We start from the raw sequence: 16,593 nt of genomic DNA, 5'->3' as shown, positions 1-16,593 counted from the left end.
ATATGGCAAACTCTTGTGTGCACGCACACAGCCAGCCAGATACAACCCTTATGTTCAGGTGCTCCAATTGCTGGTTCTTCGGTCTGTTGTCACAGTAATATCTACATTTGCCTAACGAAGTTAGAAACAGGCAAATGGAATCCAGAAAACCTTAATCTGAAATTACAACATGACCAAAGCGGAATTAATAAAAGTCTTTAAGAGACGCCCACTCCTCCTCCACCATCTTAACATAAGAAAGCTTTAGGTTTCCTTAGAGGACAGAGAGTCATTGGTTTCAGCTACTTACAGACATGCGTAATCTGGACTGGAATCTGCAAAGCTGCCATAGGGCTTGGGGCGTTGCTCGTGTTCTCCTCTAAGCGAGCCACTCGGATCTGCACGTGCTGAACTCCCGAACTGGAATTAGCGCTTGGTAATCCACTTCCAGATTTGTTCTCCGAAAGCTGGTGCCCTGGATTGGTTTTTTGGTTCTCATGGAGTTGTTTAAGACCTTTAATCAGCACTGAGAGAAAGAATACTCATGCTAAAGCATGCTGAAGCAGCACATTTGCAATGCTGCATGTGAGATTTATCCAAGATAAAAAAAGTAACCAATATCCTTCTGAATTTGGAACCTAAACAATTTATATATAGATCTATCAACTGGAAATTTAGCACATACATAAAACACATTTATAGTCAACTACTGGAGTGAATTTGATTTTCTCAAGGAACCTAGACATTTTAGGGTGCTTGGGGAAAAAAAAGCTTATAAAATTTTGTACCTCTCTAAAAATATGTATAATATATCCCTAAACTACAATCAAGTGCCAGTATCAGTAGCTGTGTAATGCTGCTATCAGAAATAAACCCTCCAATCTCAGAAAACACGGAAGCGGATTTGTTCCAAGAGGCTGACAGAAGCATCACTGGAAATAGGAAGCAAGAGAGAATTAATCTCGCAGTGGCTATACTACACTTCTTTGTCTGTGCATGAAGTGGCCCATTGCTCCAATAAAACTGCCCATCTTTCTTCCCTATGATCACTTTGGTCCCGCTGAGGGAGCGTTTGACATATATGAGCTGTTTTTCTAGCACTCAATACAGGAAACTGCTTAAACATCTCCCAATCCTGACAGCATGGCATTTTGTCTGGGAAAAGAAAGTGGATCCTGTTGATTCAGTAGCATATTTATATTAGGAATTAATTGATGCAACAACTGCCTATTAACATATGGTTTATACCACATTGAGCATAACAGGGTTACCCTCTCAATTGCAGCCTCCAGGCGTGACTAATATATAACCACAGCAAAAGTGCCCATTAAATTACACCTTTCATTATAATGCGACTAGTCTTTCTGATTTTTTTCCTCTCCCCAAGACAGAGAAAAGAAGGACTCAATGAAAGGTCAGAGCCTGAAATATCCTTTGGTTCAGGTGCTAGGTAATAGATCGAACCTGGGGTGATACTGTTAGGCTGCAGATACATATACTTTTCCACCTGAAGAGGTCACTGCCTTCCATACCAAAGATCATCATCATCCTCTGAGATCTGCCAGCTGAGCTGCTTATATGCATGCTCTCACTTTAGGCAAAGTGAGGGGAGCTGGCGAAATCTACTGTTCAGTTGTATACATCAGCTTGGCTTGTTTTGACTGAAACACTTAAGGATTGCCTGTAGGAGCAACTCAACCAGCAGATCCAAGGGGCCAGTAACTTCCAGCCAAGGAGCGCTGTGCTCTTTGGCCAGCAATGCTGTAAGTAGGCAACAAAACACAGCCTTATTCCTTTGAGATTTGTGAAAGGAGCTTTCAGAAGAGAAGTGTGCAAGTTGTACGTTACCAGGGAATGAAACATCTTTGTGGTTTGCAATCTGTCTTTTAATGGTCCACCATTTACTCCGAAGCCACTGTGGTGAGCGGACACTACTCCATCCTTCAGCTAGCAAATCCCAATTGATGTCATTTTCATCAGAAACTTCAAGTTCCGCTATCCTGGCAGGATACAGAAAATAATGGACCTATTACAAACTACCCTCCAGACTGGAAGGAGTGTTGCACTTCTCTGGTCTTTTCACACGTAACAGCGGCAAAATGGCATGCTAGTGAATAATAGTCCACCAGAGCTCATGAATCGACATAGGCTTCCCAAGGCTCCACGCTGCCAGAGGTCAAGCAGAATCATAAACAACAGAAGATGGACTCGACCTGTTAGATGATCCAGTCCATCTCCCTGCCATGCAGAATTATTCTCCTTATTTACATACACATTAGGAGTTTGATCAGATTGTCATGAAGCATTCCAAATGGTGGTACTTGCATCTTTTCTCTTTGGAAAACCATTCCCCAAACACATCTCCAAGGCAGGAAACTTTTCCTAAGATTCACTCTGAACTTCCACTTAATTAATTTCATGTTATGATATTTACTTCTGTTTTTTCCTAAATAACACTCATCCATCCTTAACATAGATCTTTGCCTCCTCTCAGATGCTTCTTAGTCAAAGTAGATGAAGTTAACTACAGTATTAAACAGTTCCTCATAAATCAATCCCATCAGGCTCTCCAGGTGAGAGACAGTCTTCACATAATTTTGGCAGATGTTATGCACACATTGGATTTTATCAGAATCTGTTCGAATACTATAAATATCTCTGAATTACCTCCAGCTCATCTGTACCTGGAGCTTATGAAAAAGAGGTGAACAGTGAGAGGGAAAAGATTTTTGTGAAAGTTAAGAGTTTTCTTCACAAAGAAAGAAATAGCACTGAATACTCTTGCTAGCTAAAAAAAAAAAAACCCACAGCAATAAGCAAACAAACAAACAAAAACCAAAAAGGAAAAAAAGAAAAAAGCTACCAAAACCAACCAAGCAACCCTGCAGGATGAGTTAAGGATATCTGGACAGACCAAAACAGATACCCATTTGTACAGATATATTAATAATTATAACCAGATAACCAGCACCTTCTGAAATGTGGAATCAGGTTCCTCATTTTGAGTTCAAGTCAAACAGCCTCAGCAAATCACTGAATATTGCTCTGCAAATGTTTAGGTTCCCTGTATGTCTTGGCTTTTTATTCCCACCCAAAACTATCAACCCATAAAAATCCACTGGCTAAAAAGCCTGAGGTAAAGGCATTCAAAATGGGAGGAGGACTGGAGAGAGCAAAAGTTACTACCAGGTTGCCAGTTCAAATGTAGTTCAAAGATGCTGATATCTAATCAGTGTTTGGTGGCCTACATGAAATTAATTTGCAGTTTCGATTTAGTTCTTTGTAGACAAGATGTCCACATCACAGAAACCACCACCACACTTGACCCTTGTTGGTCATCTCAGCAGAGAGGCCAAGGACTGAACGGGCAGGGAGACTGAACTACCCTCCAGTTAAGGGTTGAAGCGCATTGGTGGGGCCACGTGTGGGAAGCTTGCACGGTCGCTGCCTGTGCTGTACCTTTTCTGTGGAATAAAGAAGACTTCAGTCTCCAGGGTTTTCAATCTGACACCTTTCACGAACACTAACATTCACTAAAAAAACAAAAAACAAAAAATATGTTCAATAATAAATCTCTGGGAACTGTAAACACAGCAGTGATTTTTGGAGGGTTCTAGAGTTTTTAGTGTCTAAGAAACCAGCAAAAGGGACCCCAATGGAATCCTGCTAGCGTCATGTATTACAAAGCTTTAAAAGTAACTAAAATAACAAACCTCAAAATCAGATTTATTTCATCTTCCTTGGTCCACTCAGTGCCCCCACTTTGTTTCCAGTTGAGATAGTTGAGCCATTTAGAGCGGCACTGCTTTTCGGAGCGTGTCCCGACCCGTTCCGCTACGGCAGCCCACGATACACCTTGTGTGACAATGTCACCTGGTTCTGTGCTAGTGAGCTCGTGCACTACTTCTGCTAGTCTTTTTTCTTCTTTCTCTGTCCACTTTCCTGAAAAAGAGAAAAGCCTCCAACTTAACTGACAGCAGATGCCCTCTGTTCTGATCTGTAACTCGTCAACACACATTTATCTTCAGTGCCTAACACCTTATTCCAGATGCAAATATTGACTTGCGAAGAAGATATAACTGTTTTTACTTACTAACAATTTATATTATACCCATTCTTGATTAATAAATGCATAATTCTGATCTAGTTGAAGATGTTCCTGCTCATTGCAGGGGGGTTGGCCTAGATGACCTTTAAAGGTCCCTACCAACCCAAACTATTCTATGATGTTATAATTCCATTGTTTTGCTGCCAAGTTTCTTTCTCTTCTCTTCTTCTTGCAGATAAATGAAACAACATAGAACTTAATCAAAATACTAACCCAAAGCAAACTGGTCCAAGCTACCTGAATTGTGTTAGTTGAAGTAAATTAACTATGCAACAATTTAGCATATGGCAATTACATGAGGTCTGACTAAATTTTCCTTCCATTACAGAATCACAGAATCATAGAATCACCTAGGTTGGAAGGGACCTTTTAAGATCATCTAGTCCAACCGATGAAAAAAAACAAAAAACAAAAAACAAACCACCACAAAAAAACAAAAAACACACAACACCCACAAACAAACTACACACACCACCACACCACCCAACACTAATCCATATTCCCAAGCACCATGTCAACTCCTCTCTTGAATACCTCCAGGGATGGTGCCTCAACCACCTCCCTGGGCAGCCCATTCCAATGCCTGACAACCCTTTCAGTAAAGAAATATTTCCTAATATCTAACCTGAACTTCCCCTGGCGTAACTTGAGGCCATTGCCTCTTGTCCTATCATCTGTAACTTGGGAGAAGAGACCGACCCCTGCCTCTCTACAGCCTCCTTTCAGGTAGATTATTATTATTAGATTATATACACTACAAAATAAACATACTTTACTCCTAAAGTGTCTCTTAACTGACATAAAATATATAATGTATGTTTACAAACATTAAACACCAGGGAAAGTACTTTTAAATACACTTCAACAAAATATGCTCCAGTGGCATAAACTTATGATGGATAATGGACTGCAAAACTAAACAGACTGTTCTGGTCTTTAAGAAGTGAAGCTAGAGAAACCTATACCAAATATGTTCTAAAAACGTCCTCAGATTGTAAACTGTACATTGAGGAACACTCTAAGTTCCTCAGTTCAGAGTTACACATCTCTCAAAACACCACTGACAAAGGCAAAGGCGACAGAGTTTTAACTAGAATATCCCTTCCTGACTCCAGCATTTGCCTCACCCGTGTTGCAGGTATCCTTCATCAGTCTACACCGATCTTTTACAGATGAAGCACTTCTCCCCAGTGCAGCTCCTATTGTGGCCCAGTCATTACCATGCTTTATTCTCAGCCTAAACAGAAACATGCTCATTAGCACTATATCCAGTTAAGAGTTTACCAAAAATATCAAATATGCTCTAATAAAAACAGGATAAACGTGCAGTTTACAGGCTTAAAGACAGAATGGAGAACCATTTTGATACTACAGCATTAACGTATTTTCTGTCATGTCTCCTAATTCTATGTGCTCTAGAAGCCTTTTGGGCCAGCGAAGCCACAGGATACTCACTTATAAAATGTTTAATATCCACTTGTCTTGCAGGAATGCTGTGAGGCTTAATTACTGCGTTAAATAGAATCATAGAATGGTTAGAGTTGGAAGGGACCTTAGGGATCATTGAGTTCCAACCCCCCTGCCATGGGCAGGGACACCTCCACTAGAGCAGGTTGCTCAAAGCCCCATCCAGCCTGGCCTTGAACACCTCCAGGGATGGGGCATCCACAACTTCTCTGGGCAACCTGTTCAAGTGTATCACCACCCTCACAGTAAAGAATTTCTTGTTGTATGTTGTAAACATACAACATGCATGTTTAGATAAACAGCTGACATCCATTCCACACAAGCTCATCAAAGATCTTCAGGTGGTACAGAGATCACTTGAGAAATCTAAATAATGCCTGATGAAAACCCAGGCATCCTACAAGTTAAATGAGGCAAAACACTGTATAATAAAGTTCATAATCTTAACTGTTATGTTCCTCCCATAAATGACAACAGGTTGCTTAACATGTTGAGCCATGACTGCTTTTGGCACATCTGGAACCCCAGGCACCTTGGGATTGACACAAACCAGCTAAATTGATCCAAGCATATCCACCAACACAATGCAACAGACTCCCTTCCTTCCTTCAGTCCAACATGGTTTCTTCAAACTGCTCAACCCCAGAAAGCTGCAAGAGGAGATAAAGTCTGCAGCCCCTCCTTGATCTATCAGGTTCATAGTCAAAATCAAAGAGCCTTAATGACAATTTATGTATTTCTAACACTTCATCGGGGAGATCCTAGCCTTGACCTGCCACTTTCTTTAAAAATAACCTTTGCTCAGGTTCCTAGAGAAAGAGACTTTCTGTTTTTCACAAACATAACTGCAAATGTTGACTGTGCTTGTAAAAAACCGAAACATTACTGGTTTCAACAGAAGGCTTGCTTTAGAACTTTGTTTCATATTGCTCATGTCCTGAATACACATTAGAAAACCGACTGTAGTGGCTTCATTCTTCTTCAAATTCATTTAGTAACCACTATTTTCTGATAGAGTTAGAGCAGTCAAATTTACTTGTAACTTTTCAGTGATACATAACAAAACCTGTAAAAACCACTCAATATAAACAAGGTAGCGTGACCTGGTTAATAAAAATACTTACTCTTTAAGCTTTTCAATTTCCTCAGGAGTATACCTAAGCAACAGGTAAATAAAAAGACATGATTTTAAACAGAAAGCATACAGCATAAATATTTTTGTTCTACTAGCCACACAGTACACATTTAGTTACAACGAGAGGTTAAGGAATTTCAGCTGTAAGAAACAATCCGACTGAACGCTTCAGAAGAACGTGAAGAACAAATGTCATTTTCCACATTAGTGCATTTCTAAGATTATCAGGTTTAACATTCCTCTCATTTACCAGTAAAATTCCTCGTTCTTGGTGATCTTACTACTAAGAACAGAATTAGAATTTTGTGTATTAGTCTCTCAGATAAAAAGTCATTTTTTCCTTCCTGTCTCAGTTCACAATCACCATAAGGCTGACTTTCCATTTAAAGAAAAAAAAAATCAGCACTGAGATGGTATTATTAATTTTCAACTACCTTTAAAAAATAAAATCTAACAACCTTTTCAGCACTTCTGGAAGGTGCCATACCCACTGCTCTACAGATGGGCAAACTAAGGCCACAAGGATGAAAATCAATTAGCTCAAGATTACAGTTCTAGAAAGAAACTACATCTCAGCAGATCCACACTTGCATCAAAATCTTCTATTCATATCAGAATCCTCTCTCCACCTTTCTTTTGTTGGTTTTTTTGGTTTTTTTTTTTTTTTAAAGTTCTGGATACCATCAATTTAACAGAACTATTGTCAAGGCTGATCTACCAGAATTCAGCAGAGGTGACTTATGATTCAGAAGAGTGAATCTTCTGATTCTGGCTGGAATCTTCTGTCTCACGTATAACATTAAATACACGACCCTACTCATACCAATAAAACCATGCAGCATTAGAGGTTTTCATACTTTCCAACATGGTTTCTGTCATCATACATGCGAAGAACTCTTCTATAGACAGCAAAGAGAGGCCGATTCAGACCCCAAGCTATTGTCCTGTAGAAATCTTTTCTTTCATCTTTTGACATTTCAAATATAATTTCGGTGGCATCTTTTATTCCACGGGCCTAGAAGAAAACATTTAAAAAAAACCAACCAAACAAATCACAAACAAGACACCTTAGATAAAGTCTCCTAGAAATGAAGAAGTGAAATACTTAAGAACTAAAGCCTAGCACGCTATTATGCAACATTCTATGTATCTCAAATACTACAGTCCAAAAGTTACACTGAATAATTATAAATTAGCTACCTCAAATACAAACCCTTGAACACTAGTGGTTTTGTTTGTTTGTTTGTTTGTTTTGGTTTTTTGGGGTTTTATTTTTGTTTGTTTGTTTTTTGTTTGTTTTTTTTTTTTTTTTTTTTACACTGGACTCCAGGTAGACATGGAAATTTTAACTTTAATCTACATTTAAAAAAATCCATCCAATGTATATTTAAGATCAAAAACTGGAGCATCATTTAGAACATTATGGAAAATAAACATCATGGAAAAATTCTGGTGGAATTACCCTGGGATTATATAGCAGAAGGCTGTCAAAAAGTGCCATATCAATTCATTACATAATTTCAGATATTTTTTGTCTGAAAGCAATTTTTTCAATTAAACTACTCTTCTTGTTCTGATGGAAACTATAAGCAAATTTGATACAAAACCACTGGAGTTAAGTACAAAAGGAAAGCTTTAATTTAACTTCAGCTTAAACTAAGAATCACTATATTTCAATTATTCGAAGCAGTACAAGAAAGCAGATAAATGGGAAAATAATAAATCAAATGAATTATCAGTAACTTTTTTTTAGCTAGCTAAAAAAAGCTGCTCTAGATTTAAAAAATATTACCTATGAATGATTTTGTGGCAGAAATTCTAATACACACGTGGGCAGGCACGCTTTCTACCACTAATACTGAGGATTCTTATACCAATGAAGACTATACTCAGGGTTTTTTTTGATTCACAAATGAAGGCTAGTGAACCTGTAATACCCAGGTCATACATTCTCAGCTGTAAGCGCTCAGCTCAAATACTCCCAGCTGTAAGCCTCCCATCAATATGACTTATGGGCAATTATCACTGTCAGCGTGTTAACTGCTTGCCTATTTTAACACTGAACTCTGACAACAATATATTAAAGGGAAGAAAGCTGATATAGGCATCTGTACATACTACTGTGAGTGTAGTAAAGAATACAGATACAGCACCAAAGTCTGGAAGTTATATTCAATGCTTTGTAAGGAAAATTATCTCTATTCCTAGAGCAATTTTTCCCTCTTTCTTCAAAGATTTCATGAGTGATGTATATTCAGAGAAAGAGATTAAGCCACTTGAGCACCCTGAAGTGAAATTTTAAAATGGGTTATATTAAGTACACAAATTGAAAGCAATGTTACATTCAGTAGTCTTAAATCCTGTATATGGATATAACTATCTTATGTATTTCAAGTGGGTAATCGCCATTTCTACTACAAACTGATCAGAATCACTTACTGCACATTGTGGGAAGTACTAAAGAAAGTTGTTTTCTAGCAGGAGCTGCATCACCACGCCAACTACCAGGTACCATACTCTAACACATACCTTTAAATAACGCTCAATGTTACTCATCAAAATGTCGATTTCTTCCTTTGACCACATCCCTTGCTTCCACTTATGGCCTGAAAATAGAAATGACAAACTAATTACCAAAGTGAAAGTCAGCAAAACAACAACAACAAAAATATCAGAAAAACACCACTCTCATTATTTCAATTAATGAAGAAAACAAAGTAGTAATTTTAGCTACTTAAACTCACTAGAATGAATCTTAAACAGATGTTATTTCAGAACTGATAAACAATCCTTAGTAATTGTCAACTAATGTTTAAATAATGTGAGTCAGAGCCCTCTTCAAAACCATCCATTTTTTAAAAACAGAACATGGATTCCTCTATGTGCTGTCAAGTCACATTTTCAGGCTTTCTCTTCAGCCTGAACTAGAAAATCTCTGTCTTTAAACTGACAGCTGAAATTTCCATGCGCTCAAATGATTCCAGAAGTTGGGACTTAGCGTGTGACTCAAAATATAACTTGAGGAATTGGCAACAACGTGGGGTTCTCTTATGCACCTTATCACTTCCCAACATGAGTAGTGCTACCTACTGTGAGTGCTTTCAGAGACATAAACACTGTACCTAGTTGATTTTGACAAGCTGCTCCCTGTCTCTCCCTTTTTTTGCATTGGAAATCATGCCCAGTGGTCACAGGCAAGATAAAGACTCATACTGAGTGTTTTATTTCTCAAATAAAAGTGGCAAACCAATAGAAACAAACATTATGATTCGTCTCTGTCTATGCCCTTAGTAACTACAACGCCAGCTAAGCTTTAAAAGCAAAACCAATCAACTTTATTCAGAGAGAAAATGTCAAACCTGAGGTCTATCAATTAAACATTAAAACATTCCTTCCCTGAATTTATATAAAGATTCCTCCTTTTTCCCCTCATGCTCATACCATACTTAATATTAACAATCACTTATAATTAAGATTACGCTGGTGACCCAGTTTACATACTGGTGTGTGCTGGATACCTGCCCATCTCTGCTCAGAAAAATCAGGGTACTTCCTTCTCAGCCTGCTAATTACCAGAGCTGAGAGGCAGAACACACCAAAGAGACTGTTTACTCAAATCCAATTATAATGAAAAGTACAGGCATTATTACTAATTCCATTGGAACTGATGAGAGAAAACTCCTCCCTTGGGCCCAATGGCTTCAATCTCTTCTTCCAAAGCTACAGAGACAGAACAATACCCTACCATTGTTGCTGCAATTCACACCTCTATCCAAGCAGCTGAACTGACTTAAAAGGGACATTGTTACTCTTGACATGGAATGATCTTTAACACCTAACTATTTTAGCACTTCACGTGTCTGCATATTCAGTGCCAAGATTATTATAACCTGCCTACAGGTCTTCAAAGAAAGCATTATCAGGTGGAGACTGCTATAAAATTATGAGCTCAGGCAACACGCGTCAAACTCCTGTAAAAGAAGACTCACAGGGAGATTCTTTCAGAGCTCATCTCTGTGACAGAGCACGGAGACCCCAAGAAAAGTTCCGCTAGTGAGGATTCTCAAATATATTTCTAGGTATATTTTATCGGAAATGTCTTCCCAAATTATTTATCTCTTAATTAGAATCACCAGGTTTAGTGCTCTCATTCATCCCTTGTGATGTGTGGTCACTTGACATGCCTATGAGACAGCTACAAAAGGAACAAATGCTTTAAGTTTCTAATATGTTTAACAAGACACACATCAAACACGAGGCTACCAAGTCACATGAAAACAGTCATTTCTCTGCCAAATCACCAGTACTTGCTCCCCCACTCACAGCTGAGAACATGCTGCTCCCTAAGTCCTTCACCACTGGCTACTGGGAAGATCATAATCTCTGTGCTTCCTCTCACGCTGGAGCACAGTAACATGATTTCTCTCTACTTCTGCCCAGTTGCCAGTGATGCAAAGGGCTCTCTTTGCTAGCCCATCTCTGCCCCAGTCCTCTCAGTGAACACTCAATAGCTTTGATGCCCTATAAATCTAATAAAGGAGGACAGAGATGTCGGGGAGAAAATATTTATTGGCTGTTTAGTGCACACTTGCGATCAGTGAGTGAAACGGTCATTAACTGAGTTGGTCAGTTCCCTTTCTCTGAATTTTCCATACCCAAAACCCAGGTTCTGGGTGCCTCACTCACATTTTTTCACTGGCTCAGCAGGACTCTCAGCTTTCTAGAGTAGAACTCACTGGGTAAGAGATGATTTGCTTCTATGACAGAAAACCATTACTTTTTTTCTTAAAGTTTTCTAGCAAAAAAGGGAGTTGCTTTGGACTGATTGAATGAGATACTTTTTTTTTTTTCCCCAAGAAAGAGGTAAAGTCAGTGTCAGAAAAATAGTACAGAGACTGAGGAAACTGAAGAGACAACATGGCTTCATCTGACACCGAGTTGTTTCTCCAGGTTTAGAAAGGCACTTCCCTTGGGGGAAAAAAAGAACAGAAAAGCTCTAAAGTTCAGCAACTACTATGTGATCGCACAGATGCATTTTGACAAAGAGAAATGCCAATGGGGTGGCAGTTTTAGGAGCAGCGGTGATTATTTCAGTATATCCTGATCTGCATAATCCCTCTTCTTCTGAGGCAACTCCATTCCAGAAACTGTTTAGTATGAATCACAACACAGCAGCCAGACTAACAAGCCCTCTTTGGAGGAAGACATATTAACCCCAGCACAGATTAGTTTTTTCCCTGTTGTACCCTCCTCTCACTGTAGCTTCTCACCTCCTAACCAGGTAAAAGTGCAACAGAGCAAACACAACCGTCTGCCCAGCCTGTGCCGACACACAGCGGTTCTCTACTACAGCCACTGGAATCACTGTCACCAGTGCAAGCGTGTCCCCTCTTCCTCTCTAAGTGTATGTGCAGTTCCAACTTTCTTCTTGCATACAAGGTGTAAGAGGGATGGTGAAGACAATGCATTACTACTCTCAGCATTTTTAGAATCAGTTTTCTCAAGTATCTTCGCTAAAAAAGCCAGACCAGAGATTACTTTATGCAACCTGCAAGATGTTCTGAGGCATTTGGAATAACTTACCTTTTTAAAGCATGGGAGAGTTGCATTTGAGATATCTTACCTTTATTTGTTAGAGAATCCTTATCCTCTTTGGTTGTGAACCAGGCCTGACTAACAGCTGACACTTCTTCATTGCCCATTGGGGAGATTTCATCCAGCTGTTCATTCTGAAGAATCTTGAAAAGACCAATATGAAATCATCCAGTAAGATCTGCAGTTCTTTCTGTCACCTTGCATTTAACATGGAGGCATAACGTGAAGGAAAACGAAACCAGCACACCTGGTTACCTTGCTAACTGTTTGCTAACTTTTTAGAAATGGCAATAAAAGCGCATACACTTTTCTTAAAACATGAGTAAGATTTAACACCTTAACATACAGATGTTCTGAGAATTCATTAGGTAACATTCTTCCTCCCGTTTAATGTACAGTGAATAGTAAGTGTCTCACTGGCTTTGGTGGAAAGAGGGCTACATCCGGCATCTCCAATTTAGAACTTTTAAACGTGGCACACACACAATGAGAACTGTAGGACTGGTGACAAAACAAAGCATTTTTAGGCCAGTTATAAAGCTGGATTTATAATCAAAGAATGATGGAAGTAACAGATAAACTCGTCTTCTACGCAGATCACCAGAGAGCAAGTAATTATCAGTGGAAGGCTACGTCTATTTCTGTTTACTGTACTGTTCTTTGGGCAGGAAGTTACACTACAAATAACCTCTTTCATACATAAAATGATTCAACTGCATTTTTAAAGAACAACATTTTACAAACAAGATCCATGCTCAAATACATTAGTTTCAGACTAAAAATAATCTTACTCATTTAATAAGTCCTTTCTGCTATTTGTTTCCCTTTTCATTAAAAATGTATATCAGATAGGTCAATTTTGAAGTTTTACTGTACCTGAATCTGAGTAACAGTTCCTTCATTAATCTCATCTTCAGCTACCTCAGTGGTAGCAGTCATGGTCACCTCAAAGCTCTGATCATTTTCTGAAACTTCAGAATGGACAAGTTAGTTGTCCGCCTTTCTCCTGTAACTTTTTTTTATGCATGCTACAGTTTTTATAAATTGCTAATTTTGCACTGAATATTTTAAAGAGGCCTTAATTGGTATTGATTTGTTGACACAGTAAAATTATCAAGATGACTATCCACTGTTGCTCTTTGTAAAATTTAAATATGGGTTTTGAAACTTTCAATTTTGTACTTGTCTATAACTAAAACCTAATGTGAAACACATAAATAAAAGGTGTTTGATTTGGTGCAAACATTTGGTACTGTATCAATGCTCCCTTTTCCAGTTACTAAAGGACAACATTTATATTTTTCAGCTGCATTCCTCTTCTCCCGTTTTCCTTCAACTTCAACATGATAATGCCTTTACTTCTAAGGACTTTCTACTAAGTTCCACCAAATAAACAGCCACCCTACGTATTGTAAATTGGTATTTTAACTTGCTAGATCTGGTTTTGCCTCCCTTTGGGAAATTATATTGAACTCTCTAATACACAATCAGCTTCCTCAGGACTAATTCAGTACTCAGTCTATCTTTTGTACAAATCTCTACCTTAAAAAGACCATGCATCTCAATATCACAAAACACGGGAATACTAACTATAGTGTTTGATCATTAAAAAAAACCTAATCACTCTCTGTATCTAGTTTGTTGTTCATTCACTTATCCTTGAACTTATTCAGTGCACTGCAATCTTCTATCTGCAAGGCAGGTTTATTTTGTCAGTACTGTATAGATAACAATTGCTGTAAAACTATCCAAGGCTCTGAGAGATAAAGATGATACCTAATTATATTAATAGAATTTGAAAATAAAACGTGAAATATTCTAATGTCATCCAAAGAATCCACTTTTAACCCTTACCAACAGAAACATTTGCTACAAGAGTACATAAGAGAACTTACTCGGAACTGCAACAACAGAAATGCAAGGAGTGGAATCATCAAGGCTTTGATCATCCTCTGATAAGCAAAGCCTCTTGTGTGGAGGTTCAGAGCTGTCTTCAGAGTCTACTTCATCGGCTTCTAACAACAAAAACATAACACAGGTTACTTTCTGTTAACAAAGTGGACCAAATCAAAAGGTAGAAGCAGATGTGATAGGTTGTTTCGGTGTTTTACTACTGCCCAGGCACTTGGTCTGAGTTATGGGCAGTAACAGTTCACACACTTTCTTCTACATATATTTTCTGTGAGATTTTCTTTGTAAATTCCGTCCTCGGTCCATTACACACAAACCAATCCCTTAAGTCTACAGGGTACATGCTTGGTTCTAAGAAGCCATTTCCACTGAAATGAATCAGAACAGCTATATTCTTGTTAGGCACACACATACAGAATTCTGTCATTTACACTGAATTTGACACTATTCTTCTTTAAACTGAAACAGAACAAAAGTGCAGTGCAGTAAGCTGAATCTAAGTAGCTCACAAAATTTTGAGAGCAGGGAAGTATGATGGTTGGATCAATGAAAAAAAAGAAGAAAAAATACCATGCAATACACTTCTATACCATTTTGAGGGCAATGAAGTATAAGGTTCCCTTCAGTGTCCTGAGTCAAAGTCACAGAATTCACGGTTTCTACTGTCACTGTGTCAGACTCTTCTTCAACTGTGCTCATACTCAAACCTGAAAGAGCAACACACAGATTACTTTTCTTCACTCATAGAATCATAGAATGGTTAGAGTTGGAAGGGACCTTAAAGATCATCGAGTTCCAACCCCCCTGCCATGGGCAGGGACACCTTCTGCTAGACCAGGTTGCTCAAAGCCCCATCCGGCCTGGCCTTGAACACTTCCAGGGATGGGGCATCCACTCAGACGGTCACTGACCATAATGCTGCTTCCTTTATCTCGAACACCCAGCATAAACTCCCACAGAGAATGGAGAATGTCTGTCTGTCCTTTTACATGAACAATTCCACGGTTTAAGACACTCACCGGCCTTTCCTTTTCCTGCCCACTTACACATCACACGGGGTAACATCAGTTTCAAAGCAGCTTTTCCAGTTAAAAATAGTACCTAGACTCCCAATTCAGGAGTATGTGCAATCTACTACTATTTTCTTTTTAAACACAAACCTAGGTTATTACTTTTCCACATCTGGTATTTTTTGTCTCTCTAATATTTGTTCCACTGTTCATTTAATAATTTTACTATTATATAACCCAACGCTAGTCAGGACTGAAAAATATTTTTGTAGTGTCATACTACTCATAGCTGTGCTATTTATAGATTGCTAAGTTGCAAAGTTCTATTCTCCTTCCGTGTATATAACTAACTTGTGAAGCCAGTCTCTTTTCTTTACCATTGAAAGAACAGGAGCAACAGAAAAATAGGGTGCGAGCAATCATTGGTATAAAAAATTGCTCAGAAAATAAGTTATCCAGGATAAGCAGTATACACTGATGTCAGTGAACTATGGCAATGCAAAGTACTTCTGATAATCTCATTTCCACTATAAAAATACTACGAAGAAACCCAAAGCTTATGAGAATTTCAATGTAAACCATCACTATTGCTAATTTTGAAATAAAACAAAACCCCACAAAAGAGTTCTAATCCATCAAAGAAATGTAAGCTTTTCTGCTGCAGAAGCTAAATGAAATTACACCTAAAATATTCAGAAGCTTTGCAATGATTTCAGCAATTTTGAGCATGTGGGTTTGGTGACTGTCTTGGGCAGACATCTGTACAAAGAAAACATCATCTATTTGTCCTTGAAGTGCTAGTGCTTTCTCGGAAAAAAAAAATAGTTTTAACTTCCATTTTGGAGCCAAAATACTGCTACCACAAATTTTAACTTACATTGTTAAAAAATCACTAACTATAGCTTCTTTAAAGCTATAAGCTTTAAAAAAAAACAGTCACAATTACATTACAAAGTTTCCATGCACCAGGCAGGTACACCCACTTAGGCATACATAAGTGGAATTTACAACCTGGATTTTAAATTCTCTGTATAACGTTAACAATATTGCTTCAGCAGGAAATTATTTCATTTTTAATCTGAAAACATGTTCTTTGGTATTGAAGATTCCCAAGAGCAGCGTTTTCTTTGAAAGATAAAACTACTGCTAGTCTTTCAATAAAATTACTTATCACCTCTCAAGTTTGATGAAGATTTGGCACATCTTTAAGTACATGTAGTGACTGATTTCTGGAATGAAGTGATATTACCCTTCCGAACACGTCAAGTATTTCAGATACCGTTGACATTTTAAATCAGAGGGTTCTCAAATTGACTTTCATATCTACCATCAGCAACAGCACCTTGCCACATGCAAGCGTAGGAGGCAGTAACTTCCTTGGGATTCAT

The 16,593-nt window shown here is 38.3% G+C and overlaps 1 protein-coding gene across 1 annotated transcript in view; it reads right to left on the bottom strand.

Annotated features, from left to right (window-relative positions):
• DMTF1 (cyclin D binding myb like transcription factor 1) overlaps positions 1-16,593 on the bottom strand; it is a 25,798-nt gene extending 9,205 nt beyond the window's left edge. Inside the window, exons 1-12 of the mRNA XM_074168162.1 lie at positions 16,521-16,593; positions 14,786-14,902; positions 14,180-14,299; positions 13,161-13,255; positions 12,313-12,427; positions 9,219-9,295; positions 7,547-7,704; positions 6,679-6,711; positions 5,215-5,324; positions 3,693-3,921; positions 1,828-1,979; positions 290-505 (exon numbers count right to left, since the gene is read on the bottom strand). Of these exons, the coding sequence (XP_074024263.1) occupies positions 290-505; positions 1,828-1,979; positions 3,693-3,921; positions 5,215-5,324; positions 6,679-6,711; positions 7,547-7,704; positions 9,219-9,295; positions 12,313-12,427; positions 13,161-13,255; positions 14,180-14,299; positions 14,786-14,902; positions 16,521-16,593 (1,495 nt within the window). The remainder of the gene's footprint in view (positions 1-289; positions 506-1,827; positions 1,980-3,692; positions 3,922-5,214; positions 5,325-6,678; positions 6,712-7,546; positions 7,705-9,218; positions 9,296-12,312; positions 12,428-13,160; positions 13,256-14,179; positions 14,300-14,785; positions 14,903-16,520) is intronic.

This window comes from Numenius arquata, chromosome 2 (genome assembly GCF_964106895.1).
Source record: "Numenius arquata chromosome 2, bNumArq3.hap1.1, whole genome shotgun sequence".
Taxonomy (NCBI): Eukaryota; Metazoa; Chordata; class Aves; order Charadriiformes; family Scolopacidae; genus Numenius; species Numenius arquata.
This window is presented reverse-complemented; position numbering and strand designations above follow the sequence as displayed.